We start from the raw sequence: 27,229 nt of genomic DNA on the forward strand, positions 1-27,229 counted from the left end.
ACTGTGTGTGTGTGTGTTAATGCTCAGTTTTTTCCCCCTCTAGTCCTCTCCTGTCTGGTAACCCTCTGGAGTGTGTATGTGAGAACATGTGGATCAAACTGAGGTTGCAAGAGGACATTGACAGTTCAGAGAGTCAAGAACTGAAATGCATAGATGACCTTGGAGTGAGGAGGGCCATCACCAGATTAATCTTCCCTGATTGTGGTGAGAGAGAGTGAGAGAGAGCGCGAGAGAGAGTGAGAGAGAGAGAGTTTTAAATAATCTTTATTGGGTCTGGGAGCCCACCACACAATAAATACTCATACAAAACCATAGTTATACATCAATTAAAAACACAACTCCAATTCCTCCTCCACAGTAACTAAACACAACAGCCTCTGAATACCCCATATACTCATAAACAGATCAATATTGTTGACAAGTTTATAATAGGCAAACTCAACCCTTAGTCTCGCTGCCAACATTCCCTCCAGCATTCCCACCACATCCACAGACCCCTGTTCCCAAATACTATTCTTTCGGGTCTTCCATATTGCTAATTTTGCTGCCCCTAACACAAAATTAAGCAACACAACTACACCCTTTTGACAAAACCTGTACTTTGGCCCAAATATATACAGTTGGGAAGAGAAAACCTCTCCCAACGCTGAGAACCAATTAGTGATCAGGTCAATCATCCCGACCAACCTGGGACACTGTAAAAACAGATGTGCCAGAGTTTCAGACTCAGCACAGAATGGACACCCTTCCCCAACAGTAGGATCCAGGTGTACCAGATGCATGTTGGTGGCTATGGCTCCATTTATTATCCTCCATTGGAGGTCAGCTGTCCTCTTATCAATAGGCAGCTTGTATAATGATCGCCAACAGCCTTTTGGGGAGGCACCTGGACGAAGAACACACGCCCACCTCGTTGATTTTACCCCTTCCAGGGAAGAGGCATGGGACACCTTTACACATATTCTGTACATGGCCTTCTTTCCCACCTCCTTGAATGTCCTCACCGCAGCACTAACAATCAGTGCAGGGAACATATAATCCAGACCCTCCTTCCACCGATCAGAATTGGAAGTGTCAGTCACATACTGGAGATGAAGCACTGGCAAGGAGTTACAGACCTCAGCGATGACCTTCCTCAGTAGGCGAGATGATCGGATCCCTGCTCTTTCTCCCAGCTCCTCCAACGATCTGCTCCTGCTCCGCATCAGATGACCCAGCTTGGTACACCCCACGCCTAACAGGCATGAACGTAGGCTGGCTGAACCCAGAGCACGGGACTGGATGGCAGTGTTGTAAAAAAGAGGCTCTTCAAAAAGCCACATCCCTGGTGGCGTGCAGGCCTTAAGGGAATTCACAAGACCTCTCCAAGCCTGCATAACAGACTCATAAAATGGAGTCAGGCCAGGCAACTCACACCCCTCCAGCTTTAAGAGGAAAAGGTGCTTATCTAAGCCCAAACAGCCCACTCTCCTCATCAATGTGTAGGCTGTGTCGACCCAGCTATAACCGTCACTGTACAACAGTCTCTGGGCTGCTTGAAGCCGGAAAGCCATGATCCTAGAGGAAATGTCCACCAGGCCTTGCCCACCCTCGTGCAGTGGCAGGTACAGGGCTGCAGCTTTAATACAGTGTTATCCAGACCAGAATAAATTGACAAGGGTCCTCTGAAGCTCTTGTATCAGACCCTTTGGTGGCTGCAAAATCATTAGTCTGTGCCACAGGGTAGAGGCAGCAAGATTATTAGCTACCAGTACCCTTCCCCTACAAGACAGCTGGGGCAGCACCCATTTCCATCTTGACAGTCTGGCACACACTTTCTCCACTACACCCTCCCAGTTCTTTTTCTGAAAGACATCAGAGCCTAGAAACCCCCCCAAAGTCTTCATCCCATCTCTGCCCCACTGAAGCCCGCCTGGTAACCGTGGAGTGGACCCCATCTGAAGCTGACCTGCCCACAGCGCTTCACTCTTTCCCCAATTGACTCTAGCTGAGGAGGCCCCCTCATACACCTTTAAAGCGTTTGAGAGAACCTTAACATCTTCACCCCCTGTAATAAAAACTGTCAGGTCATCTGCATACGCAGACAGTGCTATCGTGGGACCCTTCATTACTCGTGGCACAGAGAAACCAGTAAGCTTCGCTCTTAAAAAACAAAGCATTGGTTTGACTATATAACTGCCCTGAAATTGGGCATCCCTGCCTGATGCCCCTTTGGACAGGGATGGGGTAACTCAAACCACCCCCCACCTTCACCATACACGAGGCCCAGCATACAGTAAATTCATCCAAGACAAAAAAACATCCCCAAACACAAAGGCTTTCATTGTTTTAAACAAGTACTGGTGGTCCACACGATCAAAAGCCTTCTCCTGATCCAAAGAAAGTAAACCCACATTTACATCAGACAGTTTACAAATGTCTAAAACATCTCTTATTAGAAACAATTTGGCAACAATAGAGCGATCAGGTACACAGTAGGACTGGTCCTTGTGGACCAACAATCGCAGATACTCTTTCAACCTGTTTGAGAGACATTTAGAAACAATTTTGTATTCTGCACACAGCAAAGCAACAGGTCTCCAAATCCCCCTTTTTTGGCAACAGTGAAAGCACCGCACGTTGACAGGATACAGGAAGAGAACCCTCATGAAAAGATTCACACACCACTTCATAAAAATCCTCCCCAATAGACCCCTAAAAGTGCTTATAAAACTCAGATGGTAAACCATCAATGCCAGGGGCTCGGCCTGTTGAGAGCTGCATAACTGCTGTAGACAGCTCTTGCAGTGTAATGTCAGGGTCCAATGCGACTCTCTGCTCAGGTCCCAATTGAGGAAGACCGTGTAACAACTGTTCAGTACACAGAGAATCACAATCCTCCGCCTTATAGAGGGCAGAGTAGAAATCCACGGCATTTTGACGCATTTCACGGTCATCCGTGGTCACCTTCCCATCAGGGAGACGAAGGCAGACCATCTGTTTATGTTGCAATGTCGACTGTCCTAGGTTTTTTTTAAAGCGCTAGGAGCATCCATATCCTTGAGGGAAGCGAAACGAGACCTAATCAAGGCACCCTTCACTCTTTCATGCAGAAACGACCTCAGTTCATCTCTCTTGTCCTGTAAGTTCATGACTAGTCCAGGGTCGTTCTGAGTGAGCAGCTTCAATTCAGTAGATTTTATGTCCTGTTCAAGGGCCTTGATAGTCTCTTTAACTTCAATTTGAGACAGAGCAGTGTACTGTTGACAAAATAATCGTATTTGGGCCTTCCCAACCTCCCACCATTGTCTCAAGGACTCAAAATTCTCTTTTGTAACCCTCCATTTTTCCCAAAACAACAAAAACCTTTCACAAAACATGACATCATGTAACAATTTAACATTAAAATACCTGTAAGGTGATGACCTTCGTGGACAGGACAAGTGAATATCAACAGTAACAATATGATGATCAGAGAAACCCACAGGAGTAATGGCACACCTTCCAACCCTACTACAGTATTGCTCAGATACATACAACCTGTCTAACCTTGCTGCACTGACACCACCTTCATTAACTACTACAGTAGTGATCAGATACATACAACCTGTCTAACCTTGCTGCACTGACACCACCTTCATTAACTTTTAGCCATGTGTACTGCCTAACTTTTGCATTCCTTACTATCCACACATCAGAAAGCTTAAACTCAGTTAATAGACAAGACAGGCAAGTGGCTGACCGCAGGTGAGGTCCTTCAGCGGTGCGATCAACAGTAAAATCCACTGTACAGTTCCAGTCCCCCTCTAAAACCACACACCCCTCTTGGTCACACTGTCTTCAGGTTTCCTTTATTTGATCAAACACAACAATACGCTCTGTACCCTCATTAGGAGCATAAACATAAAAAAATTCAAATAAAAAAAAACATAACATCCACATTGACCAATAAAACCCGACCCTTGACAATCTCTGTTGTAGATACCACAGTCGCCCCGAAGCCCGAGGAAAACAAGATTGCCACCCCAGCACTGAAATTAGTACCATGACTGAGTATATGCTGCTCCTCCCACCACATACCCCAGTCAACCTCATTTCCTCATCACTATGTGTCTCCTGTAGGAAAACTACATTAAGCCTTTTCTGTTTTATTACTTCTAATACCAAAGCCCTCTTATTCCTGTCCCTTCCTCCATTAATATTGAGAGAACCTACCCTTAGTACCCCATATAGAAAAGAGAAAAGAAAAGCAGAAGATACCACAGAGAAACCCAAGAGAAAAAAGACACCATATGAAGCATGATCATCATCATTATTTAAACTTTCTCTTATTAACCTGACCACGTTTCCCACCACCTTTTGCTGCTGCAACAGCAGTAACAAATTTCCTCAAGCGAAACCGCTTCTTCTCACTCAACTGGTCTAACCCCACCGTCTTCTGTAACATCACAGCTGACCTCACAAACTTATCAACATCAAAATATTCTGCCAATTTGACAGATTTCCCCAAAGTCTGATCCAGAAACCCATTTACCTCCTCTAGATCGTAAATTGAGTCCTCATCAGCTGCTATCATATCAAAAGAGATATCCATATCCTTCTCCTGATCCTCCTCAGCTGAGGCCACAGACCACTGACTCCCCTCTACCACATCCCTTTCAACACTCCCCACTTGCACCCCATCACTCGTACCAGGCATCTCCTTCACTACCTGGGAGACTAGCCCCACCTGAACCCCATTACTCGTAGTGGGCATCTCCTCCACTACCTGGGAGCCTAGCTCCACATGAACCCCCTCCTGTACTCCATTACTAGTAGTGGGCATCTCCTCCACTACCTGGGACCCTAGCTCCACATGAACCCCCTCATGTACCCCATTACTCGTAGTGGGAATCTCCTCCACTACCTGGGAGCCTAGCTCCACATGAACCCCCTCCTGTACCCCATTACTCATAGTGGGTATCTCCTCACCAGTCTGAGGAACTGGCTCTTCAGATCCATCCTTACCTTCTACAACAATATTTTTCTGCTGCATAACATTTCCCTCTAATACAAGTTGCAACTCCGTGCCCTCAACACGGATAACTTGTTCCTCAGCAACAGGTGCTTGTGGCTACTCAACCACTGTCGGCCCACCTCTCCCTTTAATTTAATTTAATTACTTGTTACTTTTATTTCTTATTCTTATCTGTATTTTTTAAAATTGCATTGGTTAGGGGCTTGTAAGTAAGCATTTCACTGTTGTACACCTGTTGTATTCGGGCATGTGACTAATAAAATTTGATTTGTACAGTAAAACAACGTTGTTAAAAGTTCTGTTTACGTTTGTCTCACAGAGGCTCCCGCAGTGGAGGTCAGTCCCTCTATCGTCACAAAGACGGAGGGAAGTGATGTCACAGCAGTGTGCAGTGCAACAGGGTCTCCTGCCCCTGAGATCTCGTGGAATTTGGACACCCTCTTCACCAGCCATGAGGTGAGATGATGTTGTTTGTTTTAGTATATTATGAAGGCACTACCCTCTGACTATTACTAGAGCTAGGATGATGAGGCCATGTTGGCATGGAATAACTCCTGGCTTTATATGTAACTGAACCACATAACACTACATTTTATTCCTTATTTTACATGAAACTTGTCACAAGTTTTTACATTTCAATACATATATTATGAAAAGCAATATCTAATTGTATTATAATAATAACAGTGCATTATTCCATACTTTTATAAGGTGTTTTAGAACTTACAGCATTTAAGATTTTAACTCCAGATTTTTCACTATGATCACAATGATATGTTATTAACTGTATCTACCATGTATTATATGTAACTATTAATAATACCACTAATTCTTGTGCTAATAATGATACATGTATTTACAGGTCAATGTCTTGGGGCTGGAAAGCAATCTGACACTGTCAGGTCTCTCGCCTTCGGACAACGGCAGAGTGATCACTTGCAATGTGGAGAACGTAGTTGGCCAAACTGAGGCTTACCTCCAACTCAACATCCTCTGTAAGGACGTGTTCTGTTGTGTTGAGTACATGTCTCTTTTTTATTTACATTTTATTCTGGCACTGTGGTTGCAAAATGTAAAATGTCATTTTCACAGATGATTCTACAGTGTTTATTCCTGGATCTATAGCATCCTTATATTTGTGGTCTACATTCTAAAAGACTTCCTCTGGTGACTCTGTGTCCTTACTGAAAATAATGTTTCTCACTTCTCCTTTAGTACTGTCCACTATCCCTCAACAATCTGATTGACATGTCTTCCTGTCACCTTGCCATACTCTTCTCCTCCTGTTCAGCTCCTGGTTGCCCTCAATGCCTTACCATACCTCCTTTCTCGTGTCTAGCACCCACTCCCAGTATCCTGTGACTATTCTTCCTTTCCTGTTCCTGTTGTCTCTGTCAGTTTGCCCCACTATCCTGGAGCTGCTGGAGCCATTGAGACTCCACCACTGGTGTATCCCTTTCAGTGTGACCGGGAACCCCAAGCCCAAGCTGCAGTGGTACCACCAGGACCAGGAGCTCCACGAACAAGAGTATATCAAGACTGAGATACACAAGAGCCTTGGAAGCGTTCACCACGGCTGCCTGCAGCTTGCCAACCCGACTCACATCCACAACGGGCAGTACACACTGGTGGCCAGGAACGAGTTCGGGGAGGACCAGAAAGTAATTGACGCCCACTTCCTGCTCCCGCCAGACGAGGGCGACTATCCCTCAGGTCTCACTCCTGTTTCATTTATAGTTACTGCAATTCTGTATAAGATGTTATATAATCGATATATAAGCTGTTTTATACACTCTCAGAAGAAAAGAGTGCTATGTGGAACGATCTGTCCCCGTAGGACCTGAAAAACATTTCCAGATAGAACCCTTTCAGGTCAGATAAAACCCTTTTTGGTTACAAATAGCATCCTTTCAAGGGTTTTATTTGGAACCTGATATTCTATGTGGAACCAAAATGGTTCTATATGACCTGAAGTCTCCTACGGGGACAAATGGTTCTATACGAACTGAAGTCTCCTACGGGGACAAATGGTTCTATATGAACTGAAGTCTCCTACGGGGACAAATGGTTCTATACGAACTGAAGTCTCCTACGGGGACAAATGGTTCTGCATGGCACGCCTTTTCTGAGAATATACTGTTTTCTGTATAGCATAGTATATGTAACGGATGTGTATGAATAACACGTCAACTCCCCTTTTCACTTTTTTCAGAACAGCCATATTACCCTTGTAAGTATTTCTTAAGACGTTGCAATTTTGCTAAGAATTATCATTCTAAAATTTGCTGTTACAGAGACATGTATGTATGCGTTTTTCTCTTGACATGACATTAAGTTTAAGAGTTTAGGGATAATGACAGATTGACGATTCCTACCTTGTCATCATTTCAATGTCCTCTATCCACTGCTCGTCCTGTGCTGTGGGATATCGTCACCATGCTGGTCCTTAGACACCACTGGTAAGTGCTTGAACTTTGAAATCCTGTGGTCAACATTACATGACATAGCTAACACATCTTTAATACTGTACATATCCCAACCAGACAGTATTTTCAGCGTTTGAGAGGAAATTAGATTAGATTATGTACTTCAATGTAAATGTTTGTATGCTTACTGCTGTTTTCATTCTGTATTAAATATGACTTGTCTTTTTCTCTCAGACTCACCACTACCCCCAATAGACGACAGTGTTGCAGTAAGTTAACATACACACCATCATTTGTCATGCATGGTTATTTATATACAGTACTATAATGTAGTGCACTGATATTGGCAGGTGTTTTATGTTGTGGAATGGTGTTTTCCCAGGTGTACGTAGTGGTGGGAATCGCTGGCGTGGCATTCATTGTATGTGTTCTGATGGTGATCATTCTGAAATACGGAAGAAACTCTAAGTTTGGGATGAAGGGTACGCTTTTCTCTTTAATCTCAGTCGTTTTCCAGACCTGTATTAAGACTTGCAGGACTCCGTTGGATTCCCATTTTAAATGATAATGAACATTGTGCACATTTCTACAGTATATTTAGCCCCACCACATTCCAGCTTAAGTTTTGCCACATAACAACATACAGAAGTCAAACATGAAAGACCTCTCACTCCAGTCATAATTATATTTCCTCCCACTGGGCTCCTCCGCCTCCTCCTCAGGCTCCTCCTCCTCGGTCATCAGTAACGACGATGACTCCGCCAGTCCTCTTCATCACGTCTCCAATGGCAACAACACCCCGTCGTCCTCGGAGATGAGCCACGATGCGGTGATCATTGGAATGACAAAGATCCCTGTCATCGAGAACCCGCAGTATTTCCGCCAATCTGGCAGCATGCTGAAATCGGACACATGTGAGTTACCGTGGCGCCAAGGTCTGCTGGTGGCGTAACCTTGTCTTTTTCTGATAATTCCATGACAGGGACACTGCGACTGGACTGTCTTTTCCATCCACTTCCTGTCTGATGTTACCATGGCGATGACTTTGGTTGACCTCTTGCCGTGTGACCTGCAGTTAATGCTGTAGTATCAGACTGTACGGTAGAGAGGCTGTCACTCAGTGGAGGCTGCTGAGGGGAGGACGGCTCATAACAATGGCTGGAATGGAGTCAATGGAATGGCATCAACCACATGTGATACCATTCCATTGACTCTATTCCAGCCATTATTATGAGCCTCCCCTGCTATCACTGGACAGACATTCTGGCCATAGATAGCTTTGGTAAACCCAGACAAACACATCTGACTTTTGCACTTGTTTCCCTGTGAGAAATGCAGTTCTGTTAATGACTACCATAACGCCTACCATAATGGCTCCCAAACTGGTCTGACAAGCGAACAGTACATCATTCTATTTTCGTCTGTGGATATCCTCTATACAGCAGTAGACTAGGGCTGTTGCTATAGCTTCAGTGTATGTAATGAGTAGGGCCAGGAGGTTTTCCTGACCTCTTGACCTGAATAATTATAACTATGGCCCAGAGGTTTTCCTGGTCAGTTCACCTTTAGTAATGGGCCTTGGGCGGCAGGTAGCCTAGAGCATTGGGCCAGTAACCGAGCCGACAAGAAGAAAAATATTAAAATGTGCTCTTGAGCAAGGCACTTAACCCTTATTTGCTCCAGGGGCGCCGAAATACTATGGCTTACCCTGTAAAACAAAACATTTCACTGCACCTATCCGGTGTATGTGACAAAACATCATTCTGTGTCTCTCTTTACATCCCAGTTGTCCAGCACATCAAGAGACACAACATTGTGCTGAAGCGTGAGCTGGGAGAGGGGGCCTTTGGGAAGGTGTTTCTGGCTGAGTGCTACAACCTGACCCCAGATCAGGACAAGATCCTGGTGGCTGTCAAGGTAAAGTACGGCCTTCCACGCAGTTATTTCAAACTATCAACATACACTTTACAAAGGTCAAATAATGGAACAATGAGGTCTTTTGTTTTGGCTTTGATATAAAAAATTGTGTATGTGCTTTTCATTGTGCATTGTTTTGGATAATAGCACCACAAACTAATATCTCTTTGGATTTAATTGAACTTTGTAGGAAGGAGACTTTGAAAAAATCAACAATCCCAGCAATCAATTATGATAATTATGTGTGCATGCGTACCCATGCACGCACATCCCTGTCCTCCTCAGACGTTGAAAGAGGCCAGCGAGAGCGGCCGTGCTGACTTCCACCGGGAGGCGGAGCTACTGACCAACCTGCAGCACGAGCACATCGTCACCTTCTACGGCGTATGTGTGGACAGCGACCCGCTCATCATGGTGTTCGAGTACATGAAGCACGGCGACCTCAACAACTTCCTCAGGTACCGTCCTGTGTCCCGATGTCTACCTTTGTCCATTCTTCCTGTGTCTGTATTGAATAGAAAGAAATAAGACGTGGAATTTTGGCACAAAGTGTACCAGTCAAAAGTTTTGACACACCTACTCATTCAAGGGTTTTTCTTTATTTGGACTATATTCTACATTGTAGAATAATGGTGAAGACATCAAAACGATTAAATAACACATACGGAATCAGGTAGTAACCAAAAAAAGAGTTAAACAAATCAAAATATATTTGAGATTTTTCAAAGTAGCCACCCTTTGGCTTGATGACAGTTTTGCACACTCTTGGCATTCTCTCAACCAGCTCCACCTGGAATGCTTTTCCTACATATGCTGAGCACTTGTTGGCTGCTTTTCCTTCACTCTGCGATCCAACTCAACCCAAACCATCTCAATTGGGTAGAGGTTGGGTGATTGTGGAGGCCAGGTCATCTGATGCAGCACTCCATCACTCACCTTCTTGGTCAAATAGCCCTTACACAGCCTGGAGGTGTGTTGGGTCATTGTTCTGTTGAAAAACAAATGATAGTCCCACTAAGAGCAAACCAAATGGGATGGCGTATCGCTGCAGAATGCTGTGGTAGCCATGCTGGTTAAATGTGTATTGAATTCTAGATAAATAATTGACAGCGTCACCAGCAAAGCACCATCACACATCCTCCTCCATGCTTCACGGTGGGAACTACACATGCGGAGATCATCCGTTCACATACTCTGCATCTCACAAAGTCACGGCGGTTGGAACCAAAAATCTCAAATTTGGAATCATCAGACCAAAGAACAGATTTCCAACGGTCTAATGTCCAATGCTTGTGTTTCTTGGCCCAAGCAAGTCTCTTCTTATTATTGGTGTCCTTTTATTTTATTTTTTATTTTTATTTTTCACCTTTATTTAACCAGGTAGGCTTGTTGAGAACAAGTTCTCATTTACAACTGCGACCTGGCCAAGATAAAGCAAAGCAGTACGACACAAACAACAACACAAAGTTACACATGGAATAAACAAACGTACAGTCAATAATACAATAGAAAAAAAGTATATATACAGTGTGTGCAAATGAGGTAGCATAAGGGAGGTAAGGCAATAAATAGGCCATAGTGGTGAAATAATTACAATATCGCAATTAAACACTGAAGTGATAGATGTGCAGAAGATGAGTGTGCAAGTAGAGATACTGGGGTGCAAAGGAGCAAAATAAATAAATAACAGTATGAGGATGAGGTTGTTGGATGGTCTATTTACAGATCGGCTATGTACAGGCACAGTGATTTGTGAGCTGCTCTGACAGCTAGTGCTTAAAGCTAGTGAGGGAGATATGAGTCTCCAGCTTCAGTGATTTTGCAGTTCGTTCCAGTCATTGGCAGCAGAGAACTGGAAGGAAAGGCGGCCGAAGGAGGAATTCGCTTTGGGGGGGACCAGTGAAATATACTTGGTGGAGCGTGTGCTACAGGTGGGTGCTGCTATGTTGACCAGTGAGCTGAGATAAGGCCGGGCTATACCTAGCAGGGTATAGCCCGGCCTTTGGCGATGAATATGAAGCGAGGGCCAGCCAACGAGATATGGGGCTTTGGTGACAAAACTGATGGCACTGTGATAGACTGCATCCAATTTGCTGAGTAGAGTGTTGGAGGCTATTTTGTAAATTACATAGCCAAAGTCAAGGATCGGTAGGATGGTCAGTTTTACGAGGGTATGTTTTGCAGCATCAGTGAAGGATGCTTTGTTGCGAAATAGATTCTAGATTTCATTTTGGATTGGAGATGCTTAATGTGAGTCTGGAAGGAGAGTTTACAGTCTAACCATACACCTAGGTATTTGTAGTTGTCCACATATTCTAAGTCAGAACTGTCCAGAGTAGTGATGCTGGACGGGCGGGCAGGTGTGGCCAGCAATCGGTTGAAGAGCATGCAGTTAGTTTTACTTGCATTTAAGAGCAGTTTGAGGCCACGGAAGGAGAGTTGTATGGCTTTGAAGCTCGTCTGGAGGTTAGTTAAACCTCTTATGGATCCCTTCACGCGCCAATCCCTTTAGCGGGATTGATTTGACAACATCCAGTGAAATTGTAGAGCGCCAAATTCAAACTACAGGAATATCAATATTCAACATTCATGAAAATATATGTGTAATACATCAAAATAAAGCTTAACTTCTTGTTAATCCAGCCACTGTGTCAGATTTCAAAAAGGCTTTATGGCGAAAGCAGACCATGCGATTATCTGAGGAAAGCGCCCGCATACAAACACATGAAAAAAAAATTTCAACACAGGCAGGTGCGACACAAAAGTCAGAAATAGCCATATTATAAATGCCTTACCTTTGAAGATCTTCTTTTTGCAATCCCAAATGTCTCAGTGACACAATGAATGGTCGTTTTGTTCGATAAATTCCTTCTTTATATCCCCAAAATGTCCATTTATTTGGCGCGTTTGATTCAGAAATACACCGGTTCCAACTCCCCCAACATGACTACAAAGTATCTAATAAGTTACCTGTAAACTTGGTCCAAACATTTCAAACAACGTTCCTAATCCAACCTCTGGTATTCTAAAATGTAAATAATCGATAAAATTTAATATGGAATAAACTGTTTCTAATACCGGATAAAAACAACATGAAGCGCGTTCCTGTTCACGCGCACCAAAATAGTAGGGACCTTCAGAGTGACACATGGAATGAATAGCCCTACTTCTTAATTTCTCAAAAGAAAAACAACGAACAATTTCTAAAGACTGTTGACATCTAGTGGAAGCCATAGGAACTGCAACCAGGTTCCTCATAAATAGGGCTTCCCATAGAAAACCATTGGGAAATTCTATGACCTCAATTTTTTTACCCCTGGATGGCTTGTCCTTGGGGTTTTGCCTGCCAAATCAGTTCTGTTATACTCAGACATTATTTTAACAGTTTTAGAAAACACTCTAAAGTTTCTATCTAAATCTACCAATTATATGCATATCCTAGCTTCTGGGCCTAAGTAACAGGCAGTTTACTTTGGGCACGCTTTCCATCCGGACGTCAAAATACTGCCCCCTAGCCTTAAGAAGTTTTAATTACATTTACATGATCAGTTTAACCAGGTCATAATAATTACAGAGAATTGATTTGATAAAATAACAGTCTTCACTTTAATGATCCCAAAGACACGACATATACGATATCATAACCGCCATCAATAAGAGACATTACTGTGCAGCTGTATTCATCGTCCTGGCCAAGGCTTTCGACTCTGTCAATCCCCACATTCTTATTGGCAGACTCAACAGCCTTGGTTTCTCAAATGACTGCCTCGCCTGGTTCACCAACTACTTCTCAGACAGAGCTCAGTGTGTCAAATCGGAGGGCCTGTTGTCCGGGCCTCTTGCAGTCTCTATGGGGGTTCCACAGGGTTCAAGCCTCGGGCTGACACTTTTCTCTGTATACCTCAATGATGTCGCTCTTGCTGCTGGTGATTCTCTGACCCACCTCTACGCAGACGACACCATTCTGTATACTTCTGGCCCTTCTTTGGACACTGTTAACTAGGAAGTCGGGGCACCAAGGAATATCTTCAGATTACAAAGTTATAATTTTTCTAATATAACTTTTCAGATATTTTAATATCTGATCAATTAGTCTTCTAATTAATGAATTATTCTTTACCTCACGTTAGTCTCATTCCAAAGGTCGTAAGTTGTTGGTTATCTGCACGAACCCAGCCTTCAATATGAATCATCCATACATCAATTGTCTTCATCATTTATTTACTAACTAACTAAATCACAGAGATGCATAACAAACAACAATATATATGGTTACAAGGAAATGATAAGGGAAGTGGGTATGGACTGAGAAGGCCGGGAAAGACAAGTGACACTACACAGTTGATAATTGAAATGCTAATCCTTTGCAGATGAACGCTCACTTATTCGGGAATAATTGCAATCAATTTATATATTTACGCTCAGTGTGTCATCATGATCTCTGTAGGAATCGTCCGTCTTTCTGTTGGAAAGTTTATCTGAACTTCTCTTTGCGTCCCTGGAGTGGATACTGGAATGGAATGGATGGATACTTCAGAGTCCCATTCAGAAATCTTCTTATAGAATAGATGTTTCGGCAGTTGTCGGTCTTCGCGTTCAGTTGACATAAATTCTAACTGCAGACTAGTAATTAGTATCGAAGATTTGCTCTTCTGTCGGTATCGATAGTCTCAGAGTTTAACCATTTCCACCAGTGTAGCCAATGCTCCACGTGGTTTGGTTAGGAATTCAACAACCGAGGAATGCATGGTCTCTACTCAAACCTTAGCCCTCTCTGTAATCGAGGTACGCTTGGTCTGAAGTAGGCTTCTCCAGGTGGGGTTTATATACGGAACAGCAGAAGAGGGCTGTCCCGTGACGCCAGAACAGTGTCTGTGCTCATGGGGCGCGCCAATGACTTAGTTAAATTTTAAAGGGAATTGGGTTCTCTTTCATTAAACAGTTTAAAATCACATTACATAATTTCACAAATAGTTTCATCTTTGCTCATTCATTTTATACAATAATTAGATGCAAATGTCATAACAGAGACTATTGTATAAACAGAGTTATGGTAATGTGGCTGTATTGTCTCTCATGAGGTCACAAACATTAGACAAAATGGACCGGTCGTAGCTGGATTCTCCACCGACCGTTTACACATTCTCCAAAACATGGATATTGTTCAGTTGTCAAGTTCTGTGAGGTAGAAGTTCCTTTGTTCTACTATGAACCCTCTCTCTATACTGCATGGCCGGGGGGGGGGGGAGTCTCCTCCAGGAATTTACGACCTGAGATAACAGAGCCTGGGTGTAAGGGGAAGAGAGAGGTGGTGAGAGAGAGTTGGTGCTTGCTATATCCAAAGAGGGCCACGTCATGACAGTTAGGACCGTGAGCGTGGCTGAGGTGAACCCATGACCAGCTCGGAAACCAGATTGCATAGCGGATAAGGTACGGTGGGAATCGAAATGGTCGTGATCTGTTTGTTAACTTGGCTTACGAAGACCTTAGAAAGGCAGGGTAGGATAGATATAGCTCTGTAGCAGTTTAGTAGTAGTTTCTTTGCAGCAATACAACCATGAAGGCCTGATTCACGCAGTCTCCTCTGAATAGTTGATGTTGAGATGTGTTTGTTACTTGAACTCTGAAGCATTTATTTGGGCTGACATTTCTGAGGCTAGTAACTGTAATTAACTTGTCCTCTGCAGCAGAGGTAATTCTGGGTCTTTCTTTCCCGTGGCGGTCCTCATGAGAGCCAATTTCATCATAGCTCTTGATGGTTTTTGCGACTGCACTTAAATAAACTTTCAAAGTACTTCAAAGCCCAAATAGGGCTATCTTCTGTATACCATTTGTTTAACACTTTTTTTGGTTACTACATGATTCCATATGTGTTATTTCATACTTTCATGTCTTCACTGTTATTTTACAATGTGGAAAATAGTAAAAATAAAGAAATATCCTTGAATGAGTAGGTGTGTCTAAACCTTTGACTGGTATTGCATGTTAGTTTGATGGTGATACTGTATTTGAATTAAAACTGTATAACTGCATTGCAATGCAAGCGTATGAGTTTGCACTTATCCTTCGCTGTAGTCAGCTGTAGGTAACTATAGTTTGCATTGTGTCTGACCCACCTGTGTTGTGGTGCAGGTCCCATGGTCCTGACATGGTGCTGATGGCTGATGGGCAGCACAGCCTGATGGTGGAGCTGACCCAGTCCCAGATGCTGCTCATCGCCCAGCAGATCGCTGCAGGCATGGTCTACCTGGCCTCCCAGCACTTTGTCCACAGAGACCTGGCCACACGCAACTGTCTGGTGGGAGAGAACCTGCTGGTCAAGATTGGGGACTTTGGCATGTCCAGGGACGTGTACAGCACCGACTACTACAGAGTGAGTCACATACATACATACATACATACATACATACATACATACATACATACATACATACATACATACATACATACATACATACATACATACATACAAGCAGGACAGGAATACTCTCAAATGTATCATTTTAATTTTGTCTGGTTTTGTTTTGTAACAGCCATGCAGTTACAGCAATAGTTATTTTAACAATTTTTAAAAAATCTATTTTTAATGCCATTTAAATGCAAATTCTATAATCTGCATATACATGCTATTTCCATGTTCTTAAAATACCAAGATTTCATGAAAACTCCTCTCCAGTATCTAACCCATTTCACATAATGTGAGGAAAAAATAATCTACCATAGCGGCTAGCCCAAACTGTTTCTGCTTTATCCAACTTCATTGTTGTTGTAATGTTGCACTGGGATTGGCTAATTAAAGCACAAACCGATTGGGTGACCAGGCTAGCTGTTACTATCTAGTCTACACTAGAATAGTATAAACAGGCACTAGAGATTCTGGGTTCGAGTCCAGAATCTGTCGCAACCGGAAGACCCATGCCATGGGGCGGCGCACAATTGGCCCAGCGTTGTCCGGGTTAGGGGAGTGTTTGGCCGGCAGGGTTGTCCTTGTCCCATCGCGCACTAGCGACTCCTGTGGTGGGCCGGGAGCAGTGCACGCTGACACGGCCAGAAGGTGCACGGTGTTTCCTCCGACACATTGGTGCGGCTGGCTATCGGATTAAGTGGGCATTGTGTCAAGAAGCAGTGCGGCTTGGTTGGGTTGTGGTTCGGAGGACGCACGGCTCTCAACCTTCGCCTCTCCTGAGTCCGTACTGGAGTTGCAGCGATGAGACAGGACTGTAACTACCAATTGAATACCACGAAATTGTGGAGAAAAATGGGTAAAAGTAACACAAAAAAATGTATAATAAAAAATAATAGTATAGACAACGCTACAGGCTTCAGTCTTTACAGTCATTACAGATAGTAATCTTAAGCCAGTAATATGATTTGTTAGTTCCAAACATGTGTTGTCTCCCAGTCAGCCACCGTCCTAGGGTCTATGTAGACAACAGTACCCTCTGCTGCTGACTGGCCCTCCCTGGGGAGAATCAATACAAAACAGATGAATGTAACTGAGACCCATCATCCCCCAATCAGATAGCAGCATATGAATAGGCCCACTCACTAATACACAGATAGGAAGACCAAGAATGCAGCTGAACAGCACTTGGCTCAACACATGGAATAATTAGCCAGTTATTGTAAACCGACAATTGTGATGTCAATATTAGCCATGGTAGAAGATTGTTAATACCATTACAGGCAAAAAATGAATTGTGCAAGTTGGGTTTAAATACATTTTTTAAAAAATATATCACATCATGACATTGCATTCCACGAGAACTCTAGGCTCACACACAATATACATTTGTGTACATGTGATGTTAACCAAAGGCCTTATCGTGTAGGTTGGTTACTGCCCTGACTGACTTAGTCCTTTCAGCTGCTTGTGGAGCAAAGTGACTCAACACCTATCCATTTAACCCCTTTTCGGGGGGTAGCTTCTTTTCTTCACTACAGTTTGTTCCAACCTTCATCTCCTTAATTTGACCTTCTCTGTGGTTTACCTGGATTGTTCCTGATGGATCCTTTGTCTGTTTCCAGGTGGGGGGTCACACCATGCTGCCCATCCGGTGGATGCCTCCTGAGAGCATCATGTACCGGAGGTTCACCACGGAGAGCGACGTCTGGAGTCTGGGCGTGGTCCTCTGGGAGATCTTCACCTATGGGAAGCAGCCCTGGTACCAGCTCTCCAACAATGAGGTCAGTAGTCTCTTATGACAGACAGCAGCACTCAATGGGATTTGGTTCTGGGTTCTGTGATGACAAGGTCAGAGACGGAAGCTCAAACCTTTCCCAAAGTAGATTGACTACACTGGTAGCATAGTTAGGGCCTTGTGTTTTGGATTTTAAACTCTTATTTAAAGCTTTTTCAACAAACTGTCCCCTTTTATTTTTATGTCAGATAGTCCGGCACCATCCTCAGACAATTGCTTTAATTTGTGGTGTAATTTTGGAAAATACTTAAAATAAAGGTTCAAATTGAGGTCATGTGACATGATAGCCCAAAACACAGGTCCCTAACCATAGCACCTGACCTCCAATGATGAGATTTATCTCCAATACATCACTCTGCTGTTGTCTCTTTTTCTAATCTTAGTTACAGTAGGTCACATTCGTATTGTCCACATAGATTTGAAATGTATTATGAATATACAGTACCAGTCAAAAGTTTGGACACACCTACTCATTCCTGGGTTTGTCTTATACTATGTTCTACATTGTAGAATAATAACGAAGACATTAAAACTATAAAATAATATTTATGGAATCATGTAGTAACCCAAAAATTGTTAAACAAATCAAAATATATTTTATATTTGAGATTCTTCAAAGTAGCCACCCTTTGCCTTGATGAGAGCTTTGCACACTCTTGGCATTCTCTCAACCATCTTCATTAGGTAGTCACCTGGAATGTATTTCAATTAACAGGTGTGCCTTGTTAAAAGTTCATTTGTGGAAGTTCTCAATGCGTTTGAGCCATTCAGTTGTGTTGTGACAAGGTAGGGGTGGTATACAGAAAATAGCCCTATTTGATAGAAGACCAAGTCCATATTATGGCAAGAACAGCTCAAATAAGCAAAGAGAAATGACAGTCCATCATTACTTTAAGACATGAAGGTCAGGAAATCCGGAACATTTCAAGAACTTTGAAAGTTTCTTCAAGCGCAGTCTCAAAAACCACCAAGCGCTATGATGAAACTGGCTTATGAGGACCGCCACAGGAAAGTAAGACCCAGAGTTATCTCTGCTGCAGAGGATAAGTTCATTAGTTAATAGCCTCTGAAATTGCAACCCAAATAAATGCTTCACAGAGTTCAAGTAACAGACACATCTCAACATCAACTGTTCAGAGAAGACTGTGTGAATCAGGCCTTCATGGTCAAATTGCTTCAAAGAAACCACTACTAAAGGACACCAATAAGAAGAGACTTGCTTAGGCCAAGAAACATGACCAATGGACATTAGACCATTGTAAATCTGTCCTTTGGTCTGAATTTGAGATTTTTAGTTCCAACCACCGTGTCTTTGTGAGACCCAGAGTAGGTGAACAGATGATCTGCGCATGTGTGGTTCCCACCATGAAGCATGGAGGAGGAGGTGTGATGGTGTGGGGATGCTTTGCTGGTGACACTGTCTGTGATTTATTTAGAATTCAAGGCACACTTAACCAGCATGGCTACCACAGCATTCTGCAGCGATACGCCATCCCATCTGGTTTGCGTCTAGTGGGACTATGATTCGTTTTTTAACAGGACAGTGACCCAAAACACACCTCCAGGCTGTGTAGGTTTTGACTGGGGTAGGCCGTCATTGTATATAATAATTTGTTCTTAATTGACTTGCCTAGTTAAATAAAGGTTAAATAATAACAATAAAATTAACTACTGTACATTTCCCAGCAATCTATTAAATAAACCAGTCTAAAAAACATATCACCTTGGTGAACCTCACATTTGTTTAGATGCTGTTATCATGTGAGCAATGGCTTCCTTGATTGACCCTGTGGGGATAAATGCATTTCATTTGAATTAAATTGAAAAAGTACTGAGCAGTGGTAGTGACCCATGGTGCTCCCCCTACAGGTGATTGAATGCATCACCCAGGGGCGCGTGCTGCAGCGGCCGCGTTCTTGTCCAAAGGAGGTGTACGACCTGATGCTGGGCTGCTGGCAGAGAGAACCCTACATGAGACTGAACATCAAAGAGATCCACAGCCTGCTCCAGAATCTGTCCAAGGCCTCGCCTGTCTACCTGGATATTCTGGGCTGAGTGAGTCTGGTTGGCTGGGTTTGTGTATGGGTGGGAATGAGTGTGGAGTTGTGTGCGTGCGAGCGAGCGAGCATACTGTTTGTATGGATGTGAATAAGGGTGGAGTTTGTGCGTGTGAGCATACTGTATGTGTGTATATGGGTAGGATGAGGGTGGAGGTGTGTGTGAGCATACTGTATGTGTGTATATGGGTAGGATGAGGGTGGAGGTGTGTGTGTGAGCATACTGTATGTGTGTATATGGGTAGGATGAGGGTGGAGGTGTGTGTGAGCATACTGTATGTGTTTCTGTGTGCTGACTGTGCTTCTGCCTCCTCATCACATAGACAAAAGCCTTACATTTGATTGCAATTTCCTTTCCTTGTCCATTTGAAAATACTCTTAGGACCCTTTTCTCAAACCCAGATTAAAAGAATCCCGGAGTAGGCCCAATTCTGGTTTAGTTAATCAAGAGCAAAAAATAGGATTTCATAAACATCAGTTAACCTTGAATTACATACTCCTGGACTTTGACGGGGACTTTTTAAATAATAGTCAAAGAATAACTTAATAATGTCCATGAAACCAAATGATCAGTAATCTTTATTAAATTGTAATTTAGTCAAGGAGTAGGCTAAATCTGGGTCAGCGAAACAGATCCTTAATGTACTTTTTTTTTATTGTACTGTGATTGCTGGTGATAAACCAAGGGAAAATGACTGCGTGTCAAAATCATCATGGACACGTGCCAACATGGATACAGCATTTCCTTGTTCCTCCTAACATGAGGAGGAACATCTCGTGTGGAGCGACATATAAAGTCGAGACGTGCAAAGAAAACTAAACCCATTGCAATGAAGTAAGGCTTACCGCTTATATAGATGTCATGGACTATTTTTATGATGTGAGAACTTTCTAATTGATGTCAAGGGCTCTGGACTCTGTTGTTTTCATGTTAAATCATGTCTTTACATTTTGATTTGTGACTGGACTCTGTTGTCGTCATGTTAAATCATGTCTTTACATTTTGATTTGTGACTGGACTCTGTTGTCGTCATGTTAAGTCATGTCTTTACATTTTGATTTGTGACTGGACTCTGTTGTCGTCATGTTAAATCATGTCTTTACATTTGATTTGTGACTGGACTCTGTTGTCGTCATGTTAAGTCATGTCTTTACATTTGATTTGTGACTGGACTCTGTTGTCGTCATGGCCAACCAGAGCTGTGGACTTGATATGTTGACACTTGAAGGGTACCTCTTAGAACTTATGACTTCATAACACATTCATAAGCAATATGTAAGCATGTCATGAATGTTTTTCCCCGTGTATTTATGAAATGCTAATGTACTGCAGTATGTAGGGTTATGAATGTTATGTTAAGTCTCTATGTAGGTACCCTCAGTCCAGAGAGAATGAGAGCCACACAACCAACACCGTTAATCCCCTGAGTGTTAATATCCATATGTGCATATTACCAAAACACTTTAATCTTATTCAAATAAGCGTTTACCTTTTAAAAGACAATGGCATCTCTATGCCATATTTATAATTCTTTATTTTTTTTTAATATTTTTTTTTATGGATGTTTTCTGGTTGTGGTTCATTATCAGTGGTAATTTCTATCTGAATATATTTTGCTAGCTACTGACATTGTCCATTGTCCATGTAGAAGGTGTTGGTGTTTTGAATGTGGTTAGAATGCACTACACATGTCAGTCTTAACTGCATAACTAAAGCACAGTGAAAAAGTATAAAGTTGGAACAGGGAGGAACTTTGAGTTGCCTCAACTCAAATCACAGCAGTATGGAAGTTGAGCATAGCAAAACATTGTCCTTTTGTTTTGTCGTTTGTGAAGAGCACATTCACCAGCAATGGCTGGTGATAGAGCCACCCCTTTAGATAGAGAATCCCCTTTATCCTCCAGCGTATGATTATTTTGGTGGCCCAGAACTCTACTACACTGTTTGTTTTGCATTTTCAAAGGCAGCTTTACAAATGTTGTTGAGGTTGTTGTCGACATTGATAAAATGTTACAGTATATTGAAGCTGATAGGAAATTATGGATTTTGCCTTTGAGGATATTTGATTTATTTCAGCTGTACTTGTGGGGAATCGACAGAGTATGGGCGCTGCTCTTAGTATGAGCCTTGAGTTAGAAAAGGTTTTCTGGTAGAATACCCCTATTCAGCTATTTATGCACTTAAATTACTAATTTACTTGATTCCATTTTGTATAGCATATTATTGCAACCAGGGTGTGATTCTGTGATCTTACATTGATTGATATACAGTATATATCATATCCTATAACAGGATTCCCCACCTGGCGGCCAAATTCGGCCCCTGGGGGATTTTATTTGCCCCCCAAGTTTTCTGATAAAAAAATAATTATATATTTTTATTTTTGGACATAAGAATGTAAAAACACCAGAAAAGCAGCCCCAATTGATTTTAATTTTGGTTATATGTTCCAAAGTATTACCACGCATATTAGAGATATACAGTTGAAGTCGGAAGTTTACATACACTTTAGCCAAATACATTTAAACTCAGTTTTTCACAATTCCTGACATTTAATCCTAGTAAAATGCCCTGCCTTAGGTCAGTTAGTATCACCACTTTATTTTAAGAATGTGAAATGTCAGAATAATAGTAGAGAGAATAATTTATTTCAGCTTTGATTTCTTTCATCACATTCCCAGTGGGTCAGAGGTTTACATACACTCAATTAGTATTTGGTAGCATTGCCATTAAATTGTTTAACTTGGGTCAAACATCTCAGGTAGCCTTCCACAAGCTTCCCACAATAAGTTGGGTGAATTTTGGCCAATTCCTCCTGACAGAGCTAGTGTAACTGAGTCAGGTTTGTAGGCCTCCTTGCTCGCATATGCCTTTTCAGTTCTGCCCACAATTGTCTATAGGATTGAGGTCAGGGCTTTGTGATGGCCACTCCAATACCTTGACTTTGTTGTCCTTAAGCCATTTTGCCATAAGTTTGGAAATAAGCTTGGGGTCATTGTCCATTTGGAAGACCCATTTGTGACCAAGCTTTAACTTCATGATTGATGTTGCCTCAATATATCCACATAACTTTCCTTTCTCATGATGCCATCTATTTTGTGAAGTGCACCAGTCTCTCCTGCAGCAAAGCACCCCCACAACATGATGCTGCCACCCCCGTGCTTCACGGTTGGGATGGTGTTCTTCGGCTTGCAAGGCTCCCCCTTTTTCCTCCAAACATAACGATGGTCATTTTGGTCAGTTATATTTTTGTTTCTTCAGACCCGAGGACATTTCTCCAAAAAGTACGATCTTTGTCCCCATGTGCAGTTGCAAACCGTAGTCTGGCTTTTTTTATGGCGGTTTTGGAGCAGTGGCTTCTTCCTTGCTGAGTGGCCTTTAAGGTTATGTTGATATAGGACTCGTTTTACTGTGGCAATAGATATTTTTGTACCTGTTTCCTCCAGCATCTTCACAAGGTCCTTTGCTGTTGTTCTGGGATTGATTTGCACTTTTCGCACCAAAGTAAGTTAATCTCTAGGAGACAGAACCCGTCTCCTTCCTGAGCGGTATAACGGCTGCGTGGTCCCATGGTATTTATACTTGCGTACTATTGTTTGTACAGATGAACGTGGTACCTTCAGGCGTTTGGAAATTTCTCCCAAGGATGAACCAGACTTGTGGAGGTCTACAATTTTTTTCGGAAGTCTTGGCTGATTTCTTTTGATTTTCCCATGAGCAAAGAGGGACTGAGTTTGAAGGTAGGCCTTGAAATACATCCACAGGTACACCTCCAATTGACTCAAATGATGTCAATTAGCCTATAGGAAGCTTCTAAAGCCATGACATCATTTTCTGGAATTTTCCAAGCTGTTTAAAGGCACAGTCAACTTAGTGTACAGTATGTAAACTTCTGACCCACTGGAATTGTGATATAGTGAATTATAAGTGAAATAATCTGTTTGTAAACAATTGTTGGAATTTTTTTTTTTTAAATCATGCACAAAGTAGATGTTCTAAACAACTTGCCAAAACTATAGTTTGTTAACAAGAAATTTGTGGGATGGATGAAAATGATTTTTAATGACTCCAACCTAAGTCAAATCAAATCAATGTTTATTTGTTACGTGCGCCAAATACAAACAGGTGTAGACCTTACAGTGAAATGCTTACTTACAGGCTCTAACCAATAGTGCAAAAAAGGTATTAGGTGAACAATAGGTAGGTAAAGAAATAAAACAACAGTAAAAAGACAGGCTATATACAGTAGCGAGGCTACATACAGACACCAGTTAGTCAGGCTGATTGAGGTAGTATGTACATGTAGATATGGTTAAAGTGACAATGCATATATGATGAACAGAGAGTAGCAGTAGCGTAAAAGAGGGGTTGGCGGGTGGTGGGTGGGACACAATGCAGATAGCCCGGTTAGCCAATGTGCGGGAGCACTGGTTGGTCGGCCCAATAAGGTAGTATGTACATGAATGTATAGTTAAAGTGACTATGCATATACGTGTATTTAAACTTCCGACTTCAACTGTATGTGACCGTATACAAACGTAAGCAAGGTCTGGACTTCATGCGGTCTATTTGTAGTCTACAAATGATTTATAACTATATTCCGGCCCCCTGAGCATCCGCTCAATGAAGACATCGGCCCGCAGCTGAATCTATACTGAACAAAAATATAAACGAAACATGCAACAATTTCAATGATTTTATTGAGTTACAGTTTATATAAGGAAATCAGTCAATTTAAATAAATCAATTAGGACCTAATCTATGAATTTCACATGATGGGCCCACCAATTTGGGAGCCAGGCCCACCCACTGGGGATCCAGGCCCGGCCAACAAAAATAACAACAAAAATAAATCTTAAATTCATCATTCCAAACAGTCGATTTCTGAGTGGATAGACTATTGTAAGTATCTAAAGCCAGCTATATCTGAATCAGCCATCTGAGTTCTCCACAAAAGGGTTTTATTACCAACAGAAATACTCCTCAGTTTCAGCAGCTGTCAGGGTGGCTGGTCTCAGACGATCCCACAGGTGAAGAAGCCGGATGTGGAGGTTCTGGGCTGCCGTGGTTACACGTGGTGTGCGGTTGTGAGGCCGGTTGGATGTACAACATCATTTTAGAGAATTTGGCAGGAGGTGGCTTACGGTAGAAATTAATATTAAATTATCTGGCAACAACTCTGGTGGACATTCCTGCAGTCAGCATACAAATTGCACAGTCCCTCAAAACTTGAGACATCTGTGACATTGTGTTGTGACAAAACTTCACATTTGAGAGTGGCCTTTTGTTGTCCTCAGCACAAGGTTAATCTGTGTAATGATCATGCCACACTTGCCAGGTGGATAGATTATCTTGGCAAAGGATAAATGCTCACTAACAGGGATGTAAAGAAATTTGTGCACAAAATTTGAGCAAAATGAGCTTTTTGTGTGTATGGACAATTTCTGGGATCTTTTATTTCAGCTCATGAAACACGGGACCAACATTTTACATGTTGCGTTTATATTTTTGTTCAGTGTAGTTGATGATCTTTGACCTATAAGCTATTGCAGTGGTTAGGATCGGTTGTGAGAGTACCTTAAGTCTGATCCCCCATGTTGTACAGTAGAGATGTGAGGCCTCCTGAACAGGTCCTATCAAGGATGTGATGACTAGGTAACTCTGACAGAGTTGAGGCAGTATGTACCACTATATGATTACCTAAACAACTTCCTATCAACCACCATTTCCCCTGCTTTTGACTGAATCTTCATGGTGATCATGCATTCCCTATTATGACTGGTCAATATGGAATAGGACCATTCATGTCACAGGGATCTGCTAAGTGTCTGTATGTAAGGCATTTTAAATCAGATTGTTTCTGCAGTGATATCAATGTAAAATCTTTCCACATTCTCTATCTCTATGCTGTCTTTACTGGAGTAGGCTAAGGCCACGATTCAATCCGGACTGCGAAAGATCCACGTTGTAGCGCAGTTTGCATTTAACGGTCATTTCCAATTGAGCCGACATCTGCAGTGTTTACTTTGAACACGATCTCCACGGCGACGCTAACAGGCATAGCCGAAAAGGGGCTATCGGATAGAATCTTGGCCGAACTCTTACTCATAAACGTGATCTCTACACTACTGTTTTATCAGTGATACTACATAAGATCCCAGTTCCCATAACCTTTGGCTTTTGATATGGAGATTATCCAGTGCATTAATGTTTGCTGTGGCAATAGATTAACTTCATAATGCTCTTTAGTGAGTCAGAAGTGCACACCCAAACTCCTATGCTTTGAGCCACTGTCAATTCAATTGTTGTATTATCACCATCATCCCTGTTCCATTCTTTGCTAAACACCACAAAAACCTGCCCTCAGCTATGTTGGACTGTCTGCAACATAACACTGAAAAAGCGTACATATTTGTTTGGCGACCATGATCCGTCAATGGTTGGTTCTTTCTTGACCAGTTCCAGCATTTTAGGCCATTCTCTATTATAGTCATGTGTGTCTGCTCTGAATATTCTGAATCGCCTGTAATCTGCATTCCATTCTGTACAGTTCGTATATTTGTCTAAATTAATAGTATGTTCAATAGTATATTCTGTTTCAAACAGGTACTTTATCAAAAAACGTGTGACAAAAATGTGTTATGGGCCACTGGCAATATGTAAATACAAATATATTAGTGCTAAAAAAACAAATATAATTTATTTGTGCTTGTTCATATCAGTGAGAATACTATCACATTTTTTGGTGGAACTTTGGAACTCGAGAAGAGATTCCTTTAAAATTGTATTTTCTCTATGAAGAAGGAACTGATTCAGTGCTATATCCCAGCTCACCCTTCTTTCCTATCTGGTGGAAGGACCATAGAGGTTATGACTGACTGAGTGCCGTCTGTCTGTGAGAAGGCCATAACGTCTTGGTCACCTGGAACGTCGAAGGACCAAATCCAGCGACCAGGTGAACCAATGGGGACAGAGGCCATCATTTCCCCACCCAACCACTCGTCTATTTCTGGCCTATTGGTCTTCTTTCAGATGAATAACTGTGACTTTGTATCATGAATAATAGTATGTTATTTTGAATGTAATCACTCGGGATGGGACCTTTTTTTGAATGTAATCTCTTGGGATGGGGGGGATTGCCACTGGTTATTTTGTAAATATGAAAAAGCATCATTTAATTGTTTTTCTTATCCCTGTGCAGATATGTTTTACTTGCTGGCTGAATGATATCGAGTGAGAGTCAGTGTATGCGTTCATACGTTTGTGAGTATGATGCCCCTGAGCTGCGGTGTGTGTGTTTTTTCCCCCCAGCAGATTCAGTGTCACTGCTTACGTAACATTCAATTCTATCAATCAAATCTTTGTGCATCATGCGAGTAACTTCTCTGCAGTTAATGGAATTGTTCCTTGTAACACTGTGCATTTAATAAAGGTGGTATGTCTTACAATAAGTTGTCTTCTTTCAGAATGTCAGTTATAATTTACAAAACCAATCTCATGCATTATGTTCCGTGAGGTTGTGTACATCTAAATAATTTATAGAACACAAAGCTGATTGAATTATCTGAGATATGGGCATCTTTGTGCAACTGTTCAATTGTTAGCAAGTTATGTGAAATTGTAAACCGGAT

At 42.1% G+C, this 27,229-nt stretch overlaps 1 protein-coding gene across 1 annotated transcript in view; it reads left to right on the forward strand.

The window, feature by feature from the left end:
• Positions 1-27,049, forward strand: part of LOC129811701 (BDNF/NT-3 growth factors receptor-like) — a 35,210-nt gene extending 8,161 nt beyond the window's left edge. The window contains exons 5-18 of the mRNA XM_055863224.1: positions 44-204; positions 5,316-5,452; positions 5,859-5,991; positions 6,395-6,709; positions 7,209-7,226; positions 7,447-7,455; positions 7,657-7,691; positions 7,805-7,904; positions 8,145-8,336; positions 9,209-9,339; positions 9,625-9,797; positions 15,472-15,712; positions 17,368-17,526; positions 19,410-27,049. Of these exons, the coding sequence (XP_055719199.1) occupies positions 44-204; positions 5,316-5,452; positions 5,859-5,991; positions 6,395-6,709; positions 7,209-7,226; positions 7,447-7,455; positions 7,657-7,691; positions 7,805-7,904; positions 8,145-8,336; positions 9,209-9,339; positions 9,625-9,797; positions 15,472-15,712; positions 17,368-17,526; positions 19,410-19,595 (1,990 nt within the window). The 3' untranslated portion in view covers positions 19,596-27,049. The remainder of the gene's footprint in view (positions 1-43; positions 205-5,315; positions 5,453-5,858; positions 5,992-6,394; positions 6,710-7,208; positions 7,227-7,446; positions 7,456-7,656; positions 7,692-7,804; positions 7,905-8,144; positions 8,337-9,208; positions 9,340-9,624; positions 9,798-15,471; positions 15,713-17,367; positions 17,527-19,409) is intronic.
• Positions 27,050-27,229: the final 180 nt, after the last annotated feature.

This window comes from Salvelinus fontinalis, chromosome 2, assembly GCF_029448725.1.
Source record: "Salvelinus fontinalis isolate EN_2023a chromosome 2, ASM2944872v1, whole genome shotgun sequence".
Classification (NCBI taxonomy): Eukaryota; Metazoa; Chordata; class Actinopteri; order Salmoniformes; family Salmonidae; genus Salvelinus; species Salvelinus fontinalis.